Source organism: Macrobrachium rosenbergii, chromosome 55 (genome assembly GCF_040412425.1).
Source record: "Macrobrachium rosenbergii isolate ZJJX-2024 chromosome 55, ASM4041242v1, whole genome shotgun sequence".
Taxonomy (NCBI): Eukaryota; Metazoa; Arthropoda; class Malacostraca; order Decapoda; family Palaemonidae; genus Macrobrachium; species Macrobrachium rosenbergii.
In genome coordinates this window covers 60,751,885-60,774,938 of record NC_089795.1, presented here as the reverse complement: position 1 = coordinate 60,774,938, position 23,054 = coordinate 60,751,885, and the positions used below count along the sequence as shown (strand labels likewise).

The following is a 23,054-nucleotide window of genomic DNA, read 5'->3' as shown; positions in this document are numbered from 1 at the left end:
ATGACTTGAACCATTGGCGGATGGTCTCTTGTTTGTCACTTTTTCATAAGGTGTATTTGAACAGAGGTCTTTCACGTTCACAATTGATCTCTGATCCCCTTTATCTGCCGAAAGCAACCAGATTCGCTGAACTGCAGCACCAATGTGCAGTAAGTGTGCTTAGCTGTGGAACTAACCAGTTCCAGATGTCCTTTATTCCTCACACTGTTGGACTGTGGAACAGCCACCCAGAGGTTGTCTTGCAATTGGAACATGAGAAGTTCAGGTGATGGTGTAATGCATTACTACCCTAATACTATTCTCCTCGCTTTTTAAAACATTTTTATCAGTTTGTTAATTTATTAATTTATTTTTTTTTCTTTTTTAATAAGTGGGATCTTTTCTTTATGTATTTCCCTTTATCTCCTCTTACTTCTTCATAATGAACACCATATTCTTTGGAAGCTCAAATTTCAAGTCAGTGGCCCCTGTGGGCTTGTTCCATATGAATAAGTTTCTTCTGAATATAATAATAATAATATGCCATTGTTTCTAAACTAGACCAGTTCAAACCAAACTGGTGACAAAGCACTTATCAGTTATAATTCACCTTGGGTGTAAGTTATTCCCAAGGTATCATGAATTAGATATTAAAATATTAGTGGCTTAATGTTTTTGGATATAAAGATGTCATGGAGTATGTAACAAAAAATATAGATATGCATGTCATATATGTGTGTGTAAATTATTGTTACTTGTTCACAGTTTTTGGTTGTTAAACAAAAGACTGATATATCTGGGATTTTGTTGAACATGAAATTGAGCATTTTGTTTGAAAAATAATTTTATTTTAAAAGACTGGATACTTCATTTGCATGATTGATTCTTTACCTTTGTTTTTATGTATATATATATATATATATATATAATATATATATATATATATATCTATATATATATGTATATATGTATATGGAATATATGTATGTTTATATATATATATATATATATATGGTATATATATATATATATATATATATATAAGATATATATATTATATATATATATATATATATATATATATATATATATATATATATATATATATATATATATATATATACACATACACATACACACATATATATTTATTTTGAAATTTTGGCATGATAAGTACAGATGAATGCAAATTTAATAGCTGTAAATTGAGGAAAGTCTTTGAGTTATTTAACTAACATAGCATAAAGAGGTTTTTACTGGGTATGTCGCATTTATGTTGTCAATACAAAAATTATATTATAGGGCATACCTTCTTTTTATCCCTTCTGATTGGTACTTTTCAAACAAAACTTCTGCTTGCCTGTGGAACTGGATGTGATTTTGTGAATAGTAACTGCACCACTCTGGCATTAAACTAAATTAGATTTTTGTATTTATGTGAGTAAAAATTATGTAATTTTGCTCTTATTTAGTGTATTTGAAACCCACGTTTTATGATTTAGATTGTAGGCTATTAGAGTTTATTGTTCATGTTTCAGAATATGGTGGTCTGGGACTTGATTATCGGTACAGTGTTGCTATGGCAGAAGCTCTTGGAAATATTCAGTGTGGGGGTATTCCAATGGCTGTGGCTGTTCAGACAGACATGGCAACACCAGCACTAGCAAGGTAATTCATGCATGATGTACGTTTAGTATTAGTTATGTTCACGTATGCATTTTTAGAGTTTCTGTAAGTTTTTCATCTATTTTAGAAGTTTCTGATCACACACTACAACTGCAAAATACCACACACCTTTAATGTTATTTCGATGACGTTATGGTATAAAAGCTTCACCTCGTAATTAAAAGGTCTAGGGTATATTTTCATTGTGACTTTTTCTTTAAGGTTTGGAAGTGATTTCTTAAAAAAAGAATTCCTGACTCCCAGCATAGCAGGAGATAAGGTGTCTTGCCTGGGTGTCAGTGAACCTGGTGCTGGGTCAGATGTAGCTAGCATTCAGACCACAGCACGTCGACAAGGAGATGACCTTATTATTAATGGGCAGAAAATGTGGATCACTAATGCCTGGCAAGCTGATTGGATGTGTTTATTGGCAAATACATCTCAGGGACCAAATCATCGCAACAAGTCCTTAATATGCTTACCTATGGATACACCCGGTTAGTACTGATTGTGTAACTAACTTTTTTATGACTTCCCTATCTTTCACATTATGGAGGATATTCTTTGTTTTATTCTTTTACATTGCTTCTTACTGTATATCAGTTCTAGATTGTGTTTTTATTTTTAGTGGCTCATACATTGGTTTGATTTGTTAAATGTCTTTAATATTGCTATTGTAAAATATCAAGCATCTAGTTATGCTGGTCATTGTTTTTTATATATTACAGTAATCCTTTGAGTATCTGCAGTAATAGAGCCAAGACCTTGCTGGATCAGATCAAACTCCAGATAAAGTCAAATAGAACTCTACAGATGTAAAATGTCAATTCATACCCTTACTCCCCCACCTTGTCAGTACTGTATAAATGTAAACTCTAAATGTGCATAAAAATCATCACACCTAAAATGAAAACTTGATCCAAAAGGCAATTAGTTAGCTTATTATCCTATATTTGTCACAAAATACTGTATACTGTGTAAATACACTTTGTTGAAAAAAGAAGCAAACCTCTTTTTCTCTCTTGTAAACAACACAATACAGTGTATGTACTGTATGTACAGTACACTACAAGATAACATGGGTAACACTTTGCTTCAACTATTTTGCCTAAACACATGAAGAAATACTGTATAGTGTTTAAAAAATATTTTACATTAAGAAACTCTCTCTCTCTCTCTCTCTCTCTCTCTCTCTCTCTCTCTCTCTCTCTCTCTCTCTCTCTCTCTCTCTCTCTCTCTCTCACATGCAAAACACAATATGGTAGGTATATAGGTACAGTAAACCCCCCCTATTCACGGGGGATGCGTTCCAGACCCCCTGTGAATAGGTAAAATCTGTGAATACTTGCTACCCCCCATCTTGAAAGTTCAAATACCAAATGTATACTTACTTAAAGTATCATCCTGCATTAAATATACCTTAAATTATTATCCTATTACTATATTAATCTTTGAAATTATATTATTAATATAATTTCAAAGTCATCTTAAACATTAGTACCCTTAAAAATATATACATATGTACTTCTAAGCCTTCTAGCCAAAGCAGAGAGAAAGAGAGTTACCAATTTGACTTATATTCAACAAGTCTGGCTGGGGCAAAAGAAAGAGAGAGAGAGTTTATCTTTTTAATCTGACAACAAGAAAATTTGTTTGTTTTTTTGTCTTCCAAAGGTGTAATACCTTTACTACACATTTTTAAAACACTATGAACACACACACAACAAACAGTATCTTTTCCTGAGAGAGAGAGAGAGAGAAAATAACGTCTTACGATATCAGAAGATTGAAATCTTTGAGCTTCTGAGGGCAACATTCCCCTTCCCCTCTGGCCAATGTCAAACTGTCAAGTAAATTGACATTTACCCTTCCCCTCCTCAAGTCAGAATAAAAAGACTGGGAATCGCTATTTGTTTGTTTAAAATGTTAAAAAATTTACTACACAAATGCATGGAAAATATTATTATTATTAGTATTATTAGAGAATCTTTAGAGAAGACATCACCGTTCGTAGGGCCGACAAGAAGACCGCTTTTTGTCCTCATAAACACTGAGGACTACCATCGGAAGTTGGGCGATATCCCTGGCGGATAGTACCAAATTCCAAAGAATTACTAAGAACCCCGTTGACGAGATCAGGCGGGAGGCGAACAGGATCATAGAGACGGTCAACGCCGGCTTCAACGCCCTTCACCTACCACCAATCACGGGGACTATGACCTGGGGTACGTCTGGCGGAACGTCCAAGGCGCGTAAGCAAGGTAACCCCTGCACCCCATCATCAGTCAGATTCCTGCCCTGACATACCAGTTGGCTAAGAGGCTAAATACCATCCTTCGCCTTATGTTCCGAGCAGCCACAGTCTGAAGTGCGTCCAGCAGAGTTCCTGGAGGCCTTAAGAGCGCGCCCCTGGAGGCTGTATTGCCGATGGATGTGGAGTCTCTCTTACCAACGTCCCCGTCGATGAGACCATCCAAATGATCATGGACCCGTGTATAGGGACCCCACCACCCCCATCCCTGAACATCCCTGAGCATGCCCTCCGCGCCCTCCTGAAATCTGCACCAAAAAGGCCCCTTTCTCCAACCATCGTGGCCATATGTACACCCAAATCGACGGGGTGGCGATGGGTTCTCCTCGAGTCCTCTTCGCCACTTTCTATATGGGCACTGTGGAGCAAAGGGTATTCAAGAAATACGCCAACCAAGGATGCACGTGCGCTACATCGACGACACCTTCGTCAGCGCCAATTCGCAAGAGGAGACTCAAAACCTGAGGCGTGCATTCCACAACCATAGCTGCCTCAGTTTCACGATCGAGCAGAGCCAAAACCGCTGCCTCCCTTCCTTGCGTCCTTGTGGAACAGAGAGGCCTCTTTCTCCACGCGGTCTACACGAAACACACGAACCTGGGCATGTGTATGAACGGGCGAGCGAGTGCCCCGAGAGGTATAAGCGCTCCACCATCAGCGCCTACGCCAGGAGGGCCCTCTCACACTGCTCCTCCTGGAACGACACCCACGGAGAAATGGAACGTGTAGCCCAAACCCTGCGTCGACAATGGACACCCAAACCGGGATATAGAAGAATCTATCCAAAGGCGAACATCGATAGATGGTACCGTCAGGAACCTCGCCCCGATGCCCCCTGACGCATAGAGCTCTTCTACAAAGGGTAATTTCATCATAAATATAAAGAAGACGAAACGCGCCTCAAAAACATCATCAAGAATAATGTCAGCCTGTTGACTCAACAGAAAACATACATCTGGTCATCTATTACAAGAGCAGAAAACGCAGCAGCCTGGTTATGCGTGAACAACCAGCCCCCTCAGCAGGACCCCTTGAAGAAGACCAACGTGGTATACCGGGTACTCATGCCCGTCCGAGATGCCTCGGTTCCTACATCGATATGACCACCATGCGTTTCTCCAAAAGGATTTCCTGCCACGCCCAGAGGGGGCTATCTTTAATCATGCCAGGACCGTCCATAACCGGAGGATAGCAAGAAAACACATAATCACGAACATCGAAATGATTGACCCAACTACCGACCACCGCGCCTCGCCTCTTGGAAGCATTGCACTTTGGGAAGGAGAAACCAACACTCAACATTACGCAAGAAACCTTTCTCCTCCCCACGGCAGCCAGGAGACATGCACCGAGCGATCCCCATAGCTGTCGAGCAAAATCAAATTCGCATCCGGGATCGAAATTCTTCTCTTCATCCTCAGCACTACAACGCTCGCCGCACGCAAGACGAAAACAGAACTTGGATGGGAAGGCTCCGCCGGTACATGCCCCAGGCAGCCAATCATAATTCAGCACCGATCAAGACCTCCCTATAAATACCAACCGGCACATCGTTTCTTCAGACCTCCTGCAACCAAGTCCAGAGGATGACCAATGAGCTGGAATCGAAACATGCCGACGGTACCTACAATAGTATTATTATTATTATTATTATTATTATTAATCTTAATATTTGAAAATTAGTACTTATAAGGTAAATCATTTATTTATTATACAAAAGAAACATACGTACATATTACATGTCGGAAAAATTCTCTCATGTAAATAAGAGAGAGAGAGAGAGAGAGAGAGAGAGAATTATTATTTTTATTTAATGTCGTTATTTAATCTTATTAAACTTAATATTAATATTTGAAAATTAGTACGTAAAATGTACCCTCTAAAAATGCTTATACTATCATCCTGAAACACTTATACTATATATTTTAATATAATTTCAATAGTACTTTCATATAATTTTAATATTTCAATAGTATCAATTCTGAGCATCTATCTTTGCTTTAATGAGGTCGGGTCCGTCTTGAACGGAAGGGAGAAAACCAGTTTTTCTCTTTTTGAATTATGTATTATTTAATCCTACAGTATTATTATTAATGTATTATTTAATTGCAGTATTATTATATATTATTAATAATAATATTTGAAAATTAGTAAATAATTTTTTTATCAAAAAAAATGTATTCAGTCATGAAAATAACATCAAAATACACTAATTAGTGAATATCTCCTGACGAAAAAGTCCACGAATTGCCGAATTTTTCACGAATAATTTATAGATACGTTCCACAGAAAATCCTGCAAATCGGTGAGTCCGCGAATCATGAGAATGCAAATACGGGGGGTTAATGTAGCATGTCCATCCAAGTCCAAGACATAATAAAAAAATTAGGAAGCATTTTGGTCACAGTAGGTATAGCATGCCAATATGAGTCCATGACATGATAAAACAATTAGGCAGCATTTAGTTAACAATTGTTAATGCATGTCCATATTAGTCCAAGTCAAGATTTAAAAGATTAGGCAATATTTAGGTCACAATAGGTATAGCATGCCCATATGAGTCCAAGACATGGTAAAACAATTAGGTAACATTTAGGTCACAGTAGGTATTGCATGTCCATATGAGTCCAGGACGTGATAAAATGATTAGGCAGCATTTAGGTCAAAATAGGTATAGCATGTCCATATGAGTCCAAGGCATGAAGAAACAGTTAGGCATCATTTATGTCACAGAAGGTATTGCATATCAGTACGAGTCCAAGACAAGATAAAACAATTAGGCAGTATTTAGATCACAATAAGTATAGCATTTCCATACAAGTCCTAGACATGATAAAACGATTAGGTAGCATTTAGTTCACAGTTGGTATAGCATTTCCATATGAGTCCAAGACATGTTAAAATGATTAGGCAGCATTTAGTTCACAATAGGTATAGCATGTCCATACGAGTCCTAGACGTGATAAAATGATTAGGCAGCATTTAGTTTACAATAGGTATAGCATGTCCATACAAGTCCAAGACATGATAAAACAAGTAGACAGCATTTAGGTCATAATAGGTATAGCATGTGCACATGAGCCCAAGACATGATAAAATGATTAGGCAACATTTAGATTTTGTTTGCTGCTATTTTAGTTGTAATCGTTTAAAAACTGCATCTCTCTCTCTCTCTCTCTCTCTCTCTCTCTCTCTCTCTCTCTCTCTCTCTCTCTCTCTCTCTCTCTCTCTCTCTCTCTCAGCAGGTTTAAAAGCTCTTGCAATCTGCTGAGTCAAATGTGAAATGTAAAACTTCCAAAACCATTGACAGTTGCAGATTTCCATCTCTCTCTCTTATGAGAACTCATGGGAATGTAATTAGTGTAGTTGTGTTTATCAGTAAAAATAGTGCATGACATAAACTAAGCTCTAGTAGTTAACAGTATGTTTTGGATGGTGTACAGGTTTCATGAATTTTTTATATACCATACAAAATAAATAACATTGCTGTACCACATCTTTAAAAAGTCCTTCACACACACAGGCTTGAATAAAATGTTTGTTAGATTTTTAGTGAAGAGGTACCAAAATGCAGTACTAAATGGTAGCTAGCTTGCCTTTCTCTTTCTCTCTGGGTTATTCTTTATAAATAAAAGTGAGCCCTGTGTAAGCAGTTTGGGCACTTCTCACAAGAGACAGAGAGAGAGAGAGTATACAGTTCAGTGTTTATTATGTGTACTGTACTGAATGTTGCATACTGTGTTGTTTATAAGCATACTAAAGTGTGTTGTTGTTGTTGTTTTTAAGCATATTCATTGTATATGGTTATGGAGTATTGATAAGGTAGGGGGAGTAATGGTATGAGTTGCTGTTTTACATATGTAGAGTATTTTCTTATCATGCCCAGAAATTTCCATTATCCAGCAGGGCTTTGGATGTGCTTTAATAATGTACTCTGGATACAGGAGAGACTAATGTACAATGTATATGAGTCACTTAAACATTCATATTAATTTTCAAATCTTGTGGTATGGAATTGTTCAGTTATGTATAAAGAGATGAGTTATTATGATAGCCCTGCCTCAGTCTGGTGTTAGTCTCAGTTTCTGTTACTTGATTACAAATACTTCAAAAGATTACTCCTTTGTTGAATGAGTAAATAGCATGTAATCTCAGGTGAGGTTTCATGAACTATCATGTACTTTTGACATGCACTATAACCCAGTGGCTGACAGAGCCTTGAATTAAGTTCACAAACTTATCCATAATCCTATCAAAGAATTTTTTTTAGCTATAACACTCTAGTGTGTTTATTTAGTGGTAAATGTATGGAAAATTATAGTTTACCAAAAATGTACTTTTTAAGGTCATAGTTTATTGGGACAATTGAGGATTTGCAAGCTGGTGTGGTTGGGAAGCCATTGCACAGACTAAGGCTGTTTATGATTAAAGGGTTTGTTTTATTACTGTACATAAAAACATCATATTGTTTAACTGTAACTTTTTAAACATCTGACTTACCTGGTAGTTATATATATAGCTTAAGTCCCTGACGCCACAGAATTTCAAAAACTCGCGGTGCAATCGATGGGTGTCAGGTGTACCACTAGTGCGCCCTCTACCCAGGTACCTTGAACCATTCCAACTGTTCCTCAGATCTTCCCCTGCCGCCATACCGGTTGCATCGTTAAATTTTGCTCGTTTGGCCCGTGATTTTCACAGAGTTTTGGTGAAGTACACTTTGGCTTTGGCTTTAAGCTCGTCTTTGGATTTGATTTGATTTTCTGGATTTGTTAGATATTGTTGATTTTGACCTTTGCTCGCTGGATTTTTCTTACGATTTTTCACTTTCCAAGATGTCTGACTTGGCTTCGAGTGTGAGAATGTGTGTGAGGGGTGTAAAACCCACGACTTGCTAAAGTCAAGCGTTGGATCCCCACTCTATTTGTGTAAAATGCAGAGGGAAAAAAATTGTAAAGGATTGAAGATAGATGTGATGAATGTTTTGGTTTATCAGAAAGAGAGTGGATGGATTACTGCCGATATGTTTCTAAGCTTGAAGGGATAGGATCAGAAGAGCCGAGAAAATCTAGAAGCTCTTCAGAGATAGCAGGGAATTGAAGATTCTCCTCATATCAATCCTATTATTCATTCCCCAGTAGTGGTAGTCCCAGAACCCCCACTGATACTGATAAGGAAAACAGCCTTCAAGGACATGATGACGGCCATTCAAACCCTTTGACAAAAGGTAAAATCCTACTCAAGAGACAGAAGAGAGGATTTATGGTCGAATGCTCAGATCTGAAACATTCAAGTGCTAATGAGAAAAATAAGAGTGTAAGTGTTGTGGAGGGTGCGGTTGTTCGTCTGTCGTGCTCCTAGTCCTAGACCTCTTCCAAGCTCACCAACCCCTGAGAAGGAATGTCGACAGGCGAAGGAGGCGAGAGGCTGCTACCCCAGCAGTCGTCCCCTCGGCGTACTGTTGACGCTTCCCAGGGCGCTCACCCCGCCATAGGAAAGGCGAGGTTAAAGTGTTTTCATCCTCGTCGGAGGACGCTGTTACTAGAAGGGACTGGCGTCATACGACATATCAGACCCCTCAAAAAAACCTCCTTGGTGGGCCGCGTCGGGATTTGACACTTCCTACTCGGGATGTAGTCACTGGAGCAGCCCAGAGCGTTCCCCTCTTAGTTAGGACAATTGCTCTCCAGTGAAAAGCAGACGTATGTTGTCGCGATCGGCGCCCGTCTGCTTCCGCTGATGACGAAATAAGACCGGGGCGTCGCCGAACTTCATTTCAACGTCGATCGATGAAAATGAATTAGTAGTTGATATTGGCGGCTCCCCATGTCGATCCCCAGCAACAGGTAGCTCAAGATCAGTCTAATTCAGGACATGCAACGGAAACTCTCTTCCCTGATGCAAGTCTTTCAGCCTGCAGATAAGACGGATGCAGACGTTTGTCCACCGATGGCTGTACGTCGCCCTGAGAAACTTTTTGACCGATGTCGCACAGGCGGCCAGCTCTCAGTGACTTCAGGGTGCGGCAGACACAGCGGCGCGGAAAATGTTTCGCCTATTCCAAAAACCTCAATCATTTTCGTCAGCCTGAGGAAGCTTTTGACAGATGTCGCGACAGGCGCCAGTTCTCTGCTTTCACCTTAAGGTTGGGCGGAACAATGATGTCCAGAATCTGGGCTTCAGGGCCAGTAGCTCAAGAGGGTGACGCCAGGGCTTCAGAAGCGTCAAGATCTTGGTCGCCAGGACGCCCAGACGCCAAGAATCTGACGCCAGACGCCAGGCGCCACGAAGACACCAGATCGTCACGAGACTGGACACCAGGACGCCGAGCGCCAAGGTGATACTTTGAAAGAAGTCGCTTCTTTGGTTTTGGTCAATCAGAAGAAGAGATTGATGATATCCTCAGTCTCCTGTGGATCTGATCTAACAAGTTTCGGAAGAAGATAGTAAAGGCCTCTAACTTTCATCAGACTTCTTCAAAAACTTATGAAACTTTTTGCGGAGGTTTTTCCTGAAAACTTTTATTCCGGCGGCTCCTCGTTCCCCACCTTCAGAATTTACTCTTGGGAAGGCGCCTAAGGAGTCAGCTTTTATGAAGATGGTTTTGGTCCACCTGGTCCAAGAGAGCTCAAAATGATGAATGAATGGATGCTTTCAAAGAAAGAACAAGGAAAGACAGCCTTTGCTTTTCCTCCAGCCAGAAGCTAGCTTCAAGATCGAGCGTTTTGGTATCAAACGGGAGAATCGTTCGCCCAAATACCTACCTCTTCCCAAGGAGACTTTCGAATCTTGTTGATTCATCTCGCCGAAAGTGGCCATGGGGAGAAGTTTTGTTGGTCAACATCAAGTTGGACACCTCCTCAAAGGAATTTTAGGGCCTTGAGGTCTTAACTCTGGACTGGACCCTGGGAGCGTAGGAAGAAAGATGGGATTATTCAGCACATACGACCGACAAAGAAGAATTTGTACATCTTATGTCGTGTATGGATAAAGGAATCAGAGACGGTGCCAGCCGAATTAGCGCGACTTTTCAGCAGGAATCTTGAAGAAAAGGACCCATCTTTGCTCTTTCTAGCTAATGGGGTCACATCCAGTCAAAAAGCCGAATTAATTTACGCCCTTTTTCCTCTCACACTCTTCCCTCAAGACTTGGTTAAAGAGAGATTTCTACCTCCTTAGCTCAGAAAACCACACAAGATCTTATATCGAAGACAGCAAAGAAAGTCTTACCAACGACTTTCATGACTAAAAAGAGTAAGGCTGAGGCTTCTGTGCTTCAGGGATCTCCAGCCCTTTAAGTGGTCGGCCCTCAGGTAGAGGTTCCTCGGTGGAGTAGAAGATCTGCAGCAAGAGTGCCTCTAGACAGGGAAGAAACAGGACTTGCGTTCCCCCTTCAGGCAGCGGTAGGTGCCAGGCTGTTAAACTTCTGGTATGGGAGAAAAGAGGAGCGGATCTTGGTCCATTCAACTACTCAAGGATGGATACAAAATCCCTTTCCCTAAGAAAGCCCCGTTGGCAGACAAACCAATAGATCTGTCTCCCAGATACAGAGACGAGTCCAAGGCACAGGCGATTCGACAGCAAGTTTAGGTGTGTTGCAGAAAAACGAATAGAGAAAATACAAAATCTGGATTCGCAGGATTCTACAACCGCCTTTTCCTGGTTCCCAAGAGCTCGGGGTTGGAGACCAGTACTGATATGAGTGCCCTCAACGCCTTTGTACAAAGACGAAGTTTTCCATGAAACAACAAAATCAGTGTTAGCGGCAGTCAGACAACACGACTGGATGGTTTCCTTGGACCTTCAGGAGCATATCTCCACATTCCTATCCACCTGGGCTTCAAAAATACCTGAGATTCGTCTTCAGGAACAGGTATTCCAGTTTCGGGCTCTTTGCTTCGGCCTAAACACGGGCGCCCCAAATATTCACCAGACTGATGTCGAATGTAGCAGAATGCTGCACACGAGAAGGCATCAGGGCCTCTCTGTATCTGGACGACTGGCTTCTCAGAGCTCCTTCCTTCAATCGCTGTCTGGAGGATCTTCAAATGACAGTCTGTTTATCAGAGGAACTAGGACTTCTGGTAAACAGGCAAAGTCACATCTGACCCCATCTCAAGAGATCCTGTATCTAGGATGAGGATTCAGTCTCGGGGATTTTCAGGTTTTCGTCTCATCAAGGATGGAACAGACCTTAGTAAAATTAAAAAGGACTTTTCTGGGGAAAACGGATGTGCTCGGCGAGGGAATGGATGAGCCTGCTAGGACCCTTTTCCTCGCTAGAACAGTTCGTTTCCTTAGAAGACTAAATCTTAAGCCCACTCCAATTCCACCTCAATCGGTATTGGGCAGAGAAAACGGGCTAGAGAAAGAGTGTATCCCCATTTCAGAGGCGATGAAACAGTGCCTTCAGTGGTGGAACGACCCAGTCAAGCTTCAGGAGGGCCTTTCATTAAAACAGAAGAACCCAGACCTAGTGTTGTTCTCCGGCGCGTCGGTTCGGGTGGGGAGCAACATTGGGAAAGTTGGAAGTATCAGGATTCTGGACCAGAGAGCAAGAGAAGCTCACATAAATCAAAAGGAGCTGACTGCAATATTTTTTAGCCCTCAAAGAGTTACAACACTCAGTCCAAGACAAGGTCGTATTAGGTCAACTCCGACAACACGACGGCGTTGGCCTGCATCAACAAACAAGGGAGGAACCCTCCGGGTCACTGTACGAAACGTCGAGGGCAACTCTTATCTGGGCCAAGGAGAAAAATGTGACATTGTTGACACGTTTCATTCAGGGGGAAAGAAATGTGAGGGCAGACAGTCTGAGCAGGAAAGGTCAAGTCCTGGCAACAGAATGGACTCTTCACCAAGATGTCTGCAGAGAATTGTGGCGGATTTGGGGTCGTCCATGCATAGACCTCTTCGCCACAGCTCAAACGAAGAGGATGGAGACGTACTGCTCTCTGTGCCAGACCCCAAGGCAATGCACATAGATGCGTTCCTTTAAATTGGTCCAACCTGGGCGTTTACGCCTTTCCCCCTTCAAGATCATAAACAGAGTCATTCAGAATTTCGTGTCCCACGAGGCGCCAGGATGACTCTAGTGGTCCCAACACAGCCAACAAGAGAATGGTTCACAGAGGTCTGGGAATGGATGGTGGACACGCCGAGAAGTCTGCCCCTAAGGCCAGATCTACTCAAACAACCCCACTTGGAAGGTATCACCAAAACCTCCAAGGTCTACAGCTAACTGCCTTCAGACTATCGAAAAACTCAAGAGCTAGAGGATTTTCGAAGGGAGGCAGCTAGAGCGATCGCAAAACTAGAGTCATCTACCATCAGGGTATACCAATCCAAGTGGGATATTTTTAGAGGTTGGTGTAAAAACAACTCCGTGTCCTCGCCCAGTACCTCTGTGACCCAGATAGCGGGTTTTCTTCTTTACCTTAAGAGGAGACGAATCTTTTCAGTCTCTACTATTAAGGGATACAGGAGCATGTTGGCAGGTCTTCAGACACAGAAACTTGGACTTGTCTGCCAATAAGGATCTCAAGACCTTATCAGATCATTCGAGACTACCAAAGAGAAAAGTCAGATCTCACCAGCGTTGAACCTAGACGTGGTCCTAAAGCTCCTCATGTCCGATAGGTTCGAACCTTTGCAAGAGATTTCATTTAAAGATCTCACAATGAAGACTCTATTTTTGGTTTTGCTTGGCGACAGCTAAAAAGAGTCAGTGAAGTACATGCCTTCAATAAAACCGTCGGTTTTAGGGCAGCAAAAGCTATCTGCTCTCTACAATTGGGGTTTTTAGCTAAGAATGAACGGCCTTCTAACCATGGCCCAAGTCCTTGAGTTATGAATCTGGCAGAGATCGCAGGTGAGGAGTTAGAGAGAGTCCTCTGTCGGTAAGAGCTCTGAGAGCGTACCTGCAAAGGACGAAGAATTTACGAGGCAGGTCAGAGCGCTTTGGTGTTCAGTTAAGCCCTCTCTACCAATGTCAAAAAATGCGTTATCCTTTTTCATTAGACAGTTGATAAGGGAAGCGCATTCAGAATGTAATGAAGCGGACCTTAGGCTACAAAGGTTAAAACCCATGAGTCAGAGCGGTTGCAACCTCTGTAGCCTTTGACAGAATAGGTCCCTACAAAGTATCATGGACTCTACCTTCTGAAGCAAGTCAGTGTTTGCCTCACTACTTGAAGCAAGTACAAACGCTTTATGACGACTGCTATACACTGGGACCGTTTGTAGCTAACTCAGTAGTGGGAGGAGGACTACCCCTGCAATCCCTGTTGATACCCTTGATTCTTGCCTTGGAATAGTTGTAATCTTATGGTTGTTTGTGGAGATGGACGCAATCTTCCGCAATCATTGATTTTAGTCAGGTAATCAGTTTGTTCCTTGGCAGCAGCGCCCGGAACAAAGGTATTATAGGTTGTCTGTCACATAGAGGTTGGTATACCGGTTGGCAGCTCCTAGAGGTCTTCAGCCCCCTGAGGTGGATCGCTGGACCTCTTAAGGAAAGCAGACATAATGAGGGGGAGTTCATTGAAGTCAGCTTCCTTAAACCAGGTAAGAACCAAGTTGGTTTATTAACCCTTAAGCAAAATTCCAAAGATGTTGGCTGTCTCTGACCCTCCACCAAAGGTGTCAATCAGCTATATATATAACTACCAGGTAAGTCAGATGTTTAAAAATGATATTTTCATAATAAAATAAATTTTGAACATACTTACCTATTGTTACTATGATTAAATTCCCACCCTCCTCCCCTAGAGACTAGGGGCATGGAAGATCTGAGGAACAGTTGGAATGGTTCAAGGTACCTGGGTAGAGGCGCACTAGTGGTACACCTGACTACCCATCGGCGATTGCATGAGTTTGAAATTCTGCCGCGTCAGGGACTTAAGCTATATATATAACTACCAGTAAGTATGTTCAAAAATTTATTTTATTATGAAAATATCATTTTAGATGTTTTCAGGTATTCATTAAGCAATTTCAAAATTTTTTCAGGAATTCATTTAGCAAAGAGAATTGACAAAATGGGAATGAGGTGTTCAGACACAGCACAACTCTTTTTTGAAGATGTAAGGGTGCCAGCCAAGAACATAATTGGAGAAGAAGGCATGGGATTTACTTACCAGATGTTGCAGGTATTAGAGACTATTTATTTCAGGATTGTTGTTAGTCTTTTGTTTCTACTCAGATGCAAAATCTAATAATTTACATGAGTCTTTTGTAAAATGTTGAAGAGACCATTCAAAATTGACCAGAAATTATAGTGGAAAATCATAGAATATAATCCTTAGAGAGGGGATCAACTGCCTCATGCCCTGCTAGTAAGCCATTCGTTTGCCTGTTGCATAATTAGCAGTCATTCCTGTGGCTTGATTGGTAAACCATAATTTTGCTGTTTTCTAACCTCGTGACGTTAGCCTTTTAACACCATTATAGTTAATCAGGTAGTTTGTTCAGTATTAAAAAATTGATATAATGCTTCTAGAAAGCAAGGTATTGTTTGAATGGCTTCCTATAAATATAGAAATGATGACAGTAATGCTATATATCAGATCTTATGGTGCAGTGTTGATAGATTTTTTTCTATATCTGGACAAGGATGTTAAACCTTTTTGGTGTAGACATAATTGCATGATAGTTATGGTTTAGACTATCACTAATCCAGTATCATTGGGACCTGCAGGGTGCCAGACTACAGACTGGTTAGGTTAGAAAACACCTAACCCAACAGTTAACCACCTCATCCTACCTTTAACATACCCTGTAAATCAATACAAGCTGGTTAAGAAGAAAAAAAAAAACAAATAAAAATCAAATCCAATTTATTTCAGCACAGGCAAGATAAATGGTACAGGTAATTAGGCCTTTCTCCTCTAGATTGAGAACGGGATATGCTGTATATCAGGTCCACAATAATATTCAGTGGTGAATTATTGTTGATTTTATAAAAAAGTTACAAAAGCTTTCGAACCCTGTCCTGGGTTCATCTTCAGTCTAACTAAAATTATTGACACAATAAGTAAATATGTTAGCTCCAGTTTTAAGTATGGAACCAGTGGACGATCTCGATGATGTGTTTTTCCAACGGACGAGGCGACAAGCAGGACAGTCAACTATCCAGCTAGGTGATTGCTTCTCTTTATATTTTGTGTGGCTATCCTTCTTGATCTCCTCACCTGTAATTGTTGTTCTGAATGTAATTCATTGTTAGCAGTGACCCTCGGAATCCCGGCTGTTATAAGGTGTCTGCGGGGTGATGTCAGAGATAACGGCAACACCAGACGAAGGAGAAAGCGGTAGAGGGTTAGAAACACGTTTAGGGGAACATACGCGGGCTTTCTCATTACATTCTCAAAATAGTGTAATAGTTACCCACGCATTCAATAATGATCATAGACCAGACTGGAATAGAGCCAACATCATTCACAAAAGTAAAAACGTAAACATAAGAATATTAGTTGAGGGTGCCGCCATAAATATAGGAGAATCATGTAAGGGAAACAAGTCGTTCGTTAATGAGGACCAGCTTGTTAACTTCCATGTAATCAAAACATTTATTAAAAGTTTTAATGTTAGGATGGGCTCCGTCTTTCCTTCGTCTGATGCTGTTGTTGTCTCTGACATCACCCTGCAGACACCTTATAACAGCCGGGATTCTGAGGATGTCACCGCTAACAATGAATTACATGCAGAACAGCAACAACAGGTGAGGAGATCAAGAAGGATAACCACGTGAAATTTAAGAAGAGGAGAAGCAATCACCTAGTTGGATAGTTGATCATCCTGCTTGTCACCTCATCCATTGGAAAAACACATCGTCGAGGTCGTCCACTGGTTTCATACTTAAAACTGGAGCTAACATATTTATTTGTTGTGTCAATAATTTTTAGTTAGACTGAAGATGAACCCAGGACAAGGTTCGAAAGCTTTTGTAACTTTTTTATAAAATCAACAATAATTCACCACTGAATATTATTGTGGATCTGATATATGGTACAGGTAATTCTGTTGACTTACACAAAAAAGTTCATCACTGCCATTTTCAAAGTGAAGAGCTGGGATTTACAACTAATCACATTTACATGTCATGAGGTTAAGGAATTTTTTTTATATATATTTTATGCTATTTTCATCTGTGTTTTTACTGTATTTTCTCATTTTTTATTTTTACGACCCAAAAGATAATCGCAATTATGTATGTAGGGTACATAAGAACACACAACTCATTCGCTGGCATTGGAGAACTTCCTGCAGCTTGTTTTGGTTTGTGTTGTTATGCTTCTACTGTAATTTGTTCCATCACGTATACAGACCTTTGCTTTCATGTATGGAGTAATCCACCCTTATCTGTCTAATGCCAGAGAACTTGCACCAACTTGTTTTGGTTTGTGTTGTTATGGTTATGATTTTTTATTCATATTTTATTCTGTTCTTATATATACTTTTACTGTTTTTTTTTTTTTTTTTTTTTGTTTGCAACCCAATAGGTAAACTCAATCATGTGTGTAGGGTGTGTACAAACTCATTCGTTGGCGTCGGAGAACTTCCTACAGCTTGTTTTGGTTTGTATTGTTATGCTTACGATTTTTTTTGTTCATATTTTATGCCGTTATCATTTATATTTTTATTGTATGTCGCTTTTTTAGTTTTTACAACCCAATAAATAAATGCAATCGTGTGTAGGGTACTTACCAATGCACAGAGTAATTCACTGGCATTGGAGAGCTTGCTACAGCTTATTTTTGTTTTGTTTCATTACGCTTATGATTTTCTTATTTATATTTTACGGTATTCTCTTATATTTTTCCTGTATTTTCTCATTTTTTATTTTTACAACACAAAAGATAAATGCAATCGTGTGTAGGGTACGTACAAATGCACAAACTCATTCACTGGCATCAGGAGAACTTGCTACAGCTTGTTTTGTTTCGTGTTGGTACACTTATTTTCTTGTTTATATTTTATGCCATTCTCATACATTATATATTTTTATTGTATTTTCTTATTTTTTATTTTTACAAGTCAAATGATGAACGCAAGTGTGTGCATAGGGTACGTGCGAATGCACAAACTGATTTGCTGGTGTCAGACAACTTGTACGGTTTTTTTTTTTTGTGATGCTACACTTATGATTTTCTTATTTATGTTTTAAGCTATTCTCATTTATATTTTTACTGCATTTTTATATTTTTACAACCCAAAAGTTAAACGCAATCTTGTGTGTGTAGGGTACGTACGTACACACGGAAGTAGAGCCAACAAACAGTAGCGGCAGGTTGGTGCAGTGGCCTGGGAAATTTGAAATGAGAACTGGAGTAGTGATGGAACCGGATTAACAATTGCTGGATTAGTGATGGTCGACCTGTACTCTAATATTATTGTTATTAACTGAAATTTTATCATAAATATTTCTACTGCTGTTACTGTTACAATAATAACTGGGACCTTTGTGACCAAAGAGTTGCTTGTTACTGTAGTTGAATTTGGCGGTAGCATGAGAGATATCTTCCAAAATATCATAATTGTATATTGAATTGTCATTATGCCATTCAATCAACAGTAAACATTTTTGTTATTAAATAATTCTTAGCATCTTAAACTGAACATTATGCTGTGCTCTCCCACCTCTGAAGGTAGTTTGAAGTGTTCTTAAATCCATACATCAATACAGCAGATGATGGATGCTCACACTAATGCATTTGAGAGTTGACAAGCATCTGGAAACTATATGCAATAACACTGCATTTGCCCCCCCTCTCTCTCTCTCTCTCTCTCTCTCTCTCTCTCTCTCTCTCTCTCTCTCTCTCTCTCTCTCTCTCTCTCTCTCTCTCTCTCTCTCTCTCTCTTAAAAATCTTTTTCATTAAGAATCCAGTGTTTGTTTGCTTTTTCACCTCTGTCTGTTGCTTATTCCTTATAGGAAAAAGATTTTAAGAGAGAGAGAGCTGAACAAATACGCACTAAGTGCTTAGTTTACCTTAACATGATGCGTGTGTGTGTATGTGCATACTGAAAAATATATGTATAGTATATAGCAATACATTACTGTATTAATTACAATACTGTACTGCAGTAAGTAAATGTCAGTCAAATAGATAAATGTCATTAAAAATATTGTACCAGAGAGAGAGAGAGAGAGAGAGAGAGAAAGAAGAAGAAAGAAAGAAAGAAAAGAAGAAGAAGAAGAGAGAGAGCATAGTGTATTTAAAATTATATATATATGTGTATATACTCACAGGTTAGTCTGTAGGCTGTGTTCACACATTGATGTTCCATAACAAAAGCACAGTCATGTACATAACATTGTGTAATTAAACTTGATGAAAATCTTATTTTAATACACAAACCTTAAAACAATGTTTTATATTTAGCCTAATTTTTGTACTGAACTCACTCCCAATCGGATGCACTATCAAAGAAACAACAATAAACAACCTCTGTTACGCCGATGATATGGTTCTGATTTCTCCATTAGTGCAAGGTCACATAGTGAGAAGACAAGAACTAGAACATCTCTCTCTCACTGGTAAAATCAATGGAAGTCGGCCGAGAGGAAGACCTAGACAAAAATATATGGATGGATTGGTGAGAATGACTGGAGGAAGAATGTCTGCAGCTCAGTTGCTGCAGAGAGCCGGAAATAGAGAGGAGTGGCGAGCCATGATTGCCGACGTCCTTGGGGATATGGCACCTGGATGATGATGATGATGATGCAAGGTCTCCAGCAACTCATCGACATTTGCCACCAATATGCAGAGGAATTTGATATCCTGTACAACGAGAGTATATGCAGTATTTTGAATTTCTAAGGATACAGTAAGTAAAACAGCATTTGTAATAAGATCATCTTTACATAACCAATATCAATCTCTGACAGAGCTTCCAGCTTGATCAGTGACATCAGCATGCTGAACAAGTACCTTCCACAGCCTTTTTCCCTCGTAAGGGCTGCTCTGTGGTATGTTCATATCTGGGATGTTTATTTCCATATCCTCATATATCCATCACTAAGGAAATACAGTTGCTTCATTGGAGAAGGAAGATTTTCCTGTCCAATTCACTGTGCTTTGGCCTGGTGATCACTCCATAAGACCTCAATTTGAATTTAGCTTAAACAGCAGTCTGAATGGAATGGCCTGGCATAAGGCTGTGGAGGTGCCTGGATGATTGACTGATTCTGTGTGACACAGCAGCAGGACTGTGGGAAGACTGGGTCTGTTCCTACAACTGAGACTAGTACTTCAGCTGTCAACCCAATTGGAGGAAGTTGGCTTATTTCTATCCACGAAGATCTTAACACCACTAGTTGGCCATTTAGCAGATGTGATTTTAAGCTGTAAGTATATTCCATAAAGGAATGGAGAGCAACTCTATCTCAAGTTTTTGAAACACTGCATAATGGAAGATACTTTGTCTATGGATCTGACATGTCTCCTCCAGCACTCTGTGAAGGGGTTCCTTGTAGGACAGTCCAGCCCCTAGGGAACCTTTTTGGAGCCAAGGCTGCTAACAAGCTGGTTGAAAGGTTGTTTTTTTTCACAGTATTTCTATGAAGTTCACTATCCCGTTAGCAGGTCACCAAGGCTCAGATAACCGGTAGGCAAGATTGCACCACTACCCTATTTGTCAGCCCAGCTTTATTTTCTCCTCATACAAAGCACCTTTTTCTTTGCCAAGAACTTTCCATTTCTTCTGAAGAAGCTAAGACTTCAAGAATGAGTAGCTCTGAAGATGAGACTTTGAAAGTGAAATAGCTACAGACTTTGCTTATTCAAATATGTCCCAGAGTGCTCCAGTAGACCCTGCGTGCAGAACTTTGCTATAGCTGGGGATCATACTGTCTCACTTTCCATGTAAGTATGGATAGGCTAATAATGATTGATTGGGTTTGTTGCAAAACAGTTGATGTTTTTATTAGAGAGAGCAAAATTTTTTTATATGAATCCATCATTCTCGATGTCTTGCCCTCCTTCCATTGTGCTTTTTTATAGATTTATTTGAAGAATGAGGTCGGATGTTCCTGTTGTTGGGTCAGATTAAAGCATATGTATATAGTTACTTAGTGGTAAATTTTCTGTCTGTTTTTCTCTATTCTTCAAGACTTCAGACATTACATGTTAAAAGAATTCAAAACTGCAAATTAATGCTAGTTACAATTGATGGGTTTGCATGAAAAGTTTCATTTGATAAAAACTACAATTTTGTGAAGTGAGGAAATATGAGTGTTAAATTGAAGAAAGTTGAAAGATGGTTTTACTTTTGCATTGTATTTTTATATCATTCAGAATATGTATTTTCTGTGTTTATGTTAGTCTAATTTACATAAACTGACACATTATATAATTTTTCCCATAGTTTCAAGAGGAAAGGCTAGCAGCAGCAGCGCTAGTTCTTGCTCCAGTGGAAATGGCGGTCCAAAGCACAATAGATTACACAAAAGAGAGGAAAGCTTTTGGACAACCTATACTCAATAACCAGTATATACACTTTAGACTCGCTGAATTGATGACTGAAGTTGAATGTCTTAGATCTCTTATATACCGGGCAACAGGTAAGACTTGATATACTGTATGTGAATTTATTTAAGTTTCTGTTGAGTGCACAGTGTGACAGTGCAGTGATACGTAATGCAGATATACCAGATTCTTGGAGTACATTCTTCAAATAGTAATTAATAGATGCCTAAGCTCAGTAATGAAAAATTCTTATGTAATTCTTGAATAAGTGTGTAGAGTACTGTAAAGTATTAGTAAGTTAATACTAACAATTTAGTTATTCATTGAAGGATGTATCATTCCTTGGTACTGCTGAACAGTGTATTTACAGTATTTGATAATGGAGCTGTAATTATTCTCCCAGTTTTGTTAAGTTCTGTTTAAAGTATAAGGTTTGCTGTTAGGATCTCTGTTATAGGACAAATAGTTTACTCTACTTGAGGAAGGGATTTTGGAAAATGGTCAAAGGAGTATTAGAAGAAAATTCATTAATTTTATACCACTATGTTATCTTTTGAACCCAGTCTCTGCCATCAAAGTACATAGGTCGCTCTGTCTCATATCTTTAAACTGTGTGGATCCAATGTTGGTTCTTCAATGGAATTAATAGATTTAATCCAACACTTTGATAAGGAGGTCTTTCCAGAGTTGATTAATAACTAAGGAATCTTTCTTTTGTACTGAAAAGCCTTGTGAACCTCTGAATTAAGCTTCTCATCCAGACCTGACCTGGAAATAGGTCAGTAAACTCATGCTGTCTCCAGTGATTAACCCATTTCAAGAATTGGGATTTTTTAGGCTTGTCTTTTGTAGCTGACTTTGTAGCAGACTCAAACTCCAATAGCCAGGACCATTTTGTGGTGTTCTTCGGCATTTAGCCTTTGTTCTCATGCCGGAAATAGAGAGGATCTTCTTCTTTACACAATTTGGCAATATGTGCTGATCTTCAAAGAACCAAGGATGTCAAGGAAGGCATATCTGATGTTTATCTCCACAAGGTGCAATAGGAAGAAGGTACAAGGAACACAATCTCCTTTTGGCCTTGGTGAAGTGTATGACATTTTAACAGGTGATGAAGTTGCTTGTCCAGTAGATCAGAACTCCTACATTTTTACTACACCTGTCTTTTCCAAAAACATCTAGAGATCAGCGCAGTTTTAATGGCTAACACTTATAGATGCCAAGTCACATTCACAAATTTAGGAATGCAATTCATAAGTGGTGGGATTCTTATTCAAGACTAAGTAGTAGCAGCAGGACAGGTTTTATCTGTCAGTTGGGGTGTTACATTCTGGTAAGTCCACATCCTCATCTCCTTCATCTTTATTTGTTTTCACTATGGCATCTACCAGGCATAGGTTGCCCAAGGTCACTTGCTGCTACACATTACAAAATAGGTAAGAGCTAATCTTGACTAAATATCCTAATGATCATGAAACACAGTCCTTATGATTTACTGCCAGGGTTTCAACGTGGCACTTGACTGTCTTCATCTAGAGCCATAGATCAAGTGCTTGTTTCTAGTTCTTGACCTATTGCTTGGATTCATCAGGTCTGTCAGCTATTCTTGCTATGTTTCAAGTACAGT

At 39.6% G+C, this 23,054-nt stretch overlaps 1 protein-coding gene across 1 annotated transcript in view; it reads left to right on the top strand.

The window, feature by feature from the left end:
- The window catches only part of LOC136835309 (probable acyl-CoA dehydrogenase 6), a 59,571-nt gene that overhangs the window by 20,686 nt on the left and 15,831 nt on the right, over nt 1–23,054 (top strand). Inside the window, exons 3-6 of the mRNA XM_067098630.1 lie at nt 1,518–1,647; nt 1,867–2,141; nt 14,969–15,108; nt 21,327–21,522. Coding sequence (XP_066954731.1) covers nt 1,518–1,647; nt 1,867–2,141; nt 14,969–15,108; nt 21,327–21,522 — 741 coding nt within the window. The remainder of the gene's footprint in view (nt 1–1,517; nt 1,648–1,866; nt 2,142–14,968; nt 15,109–21,326; nt 21,523–23,054) is intronic.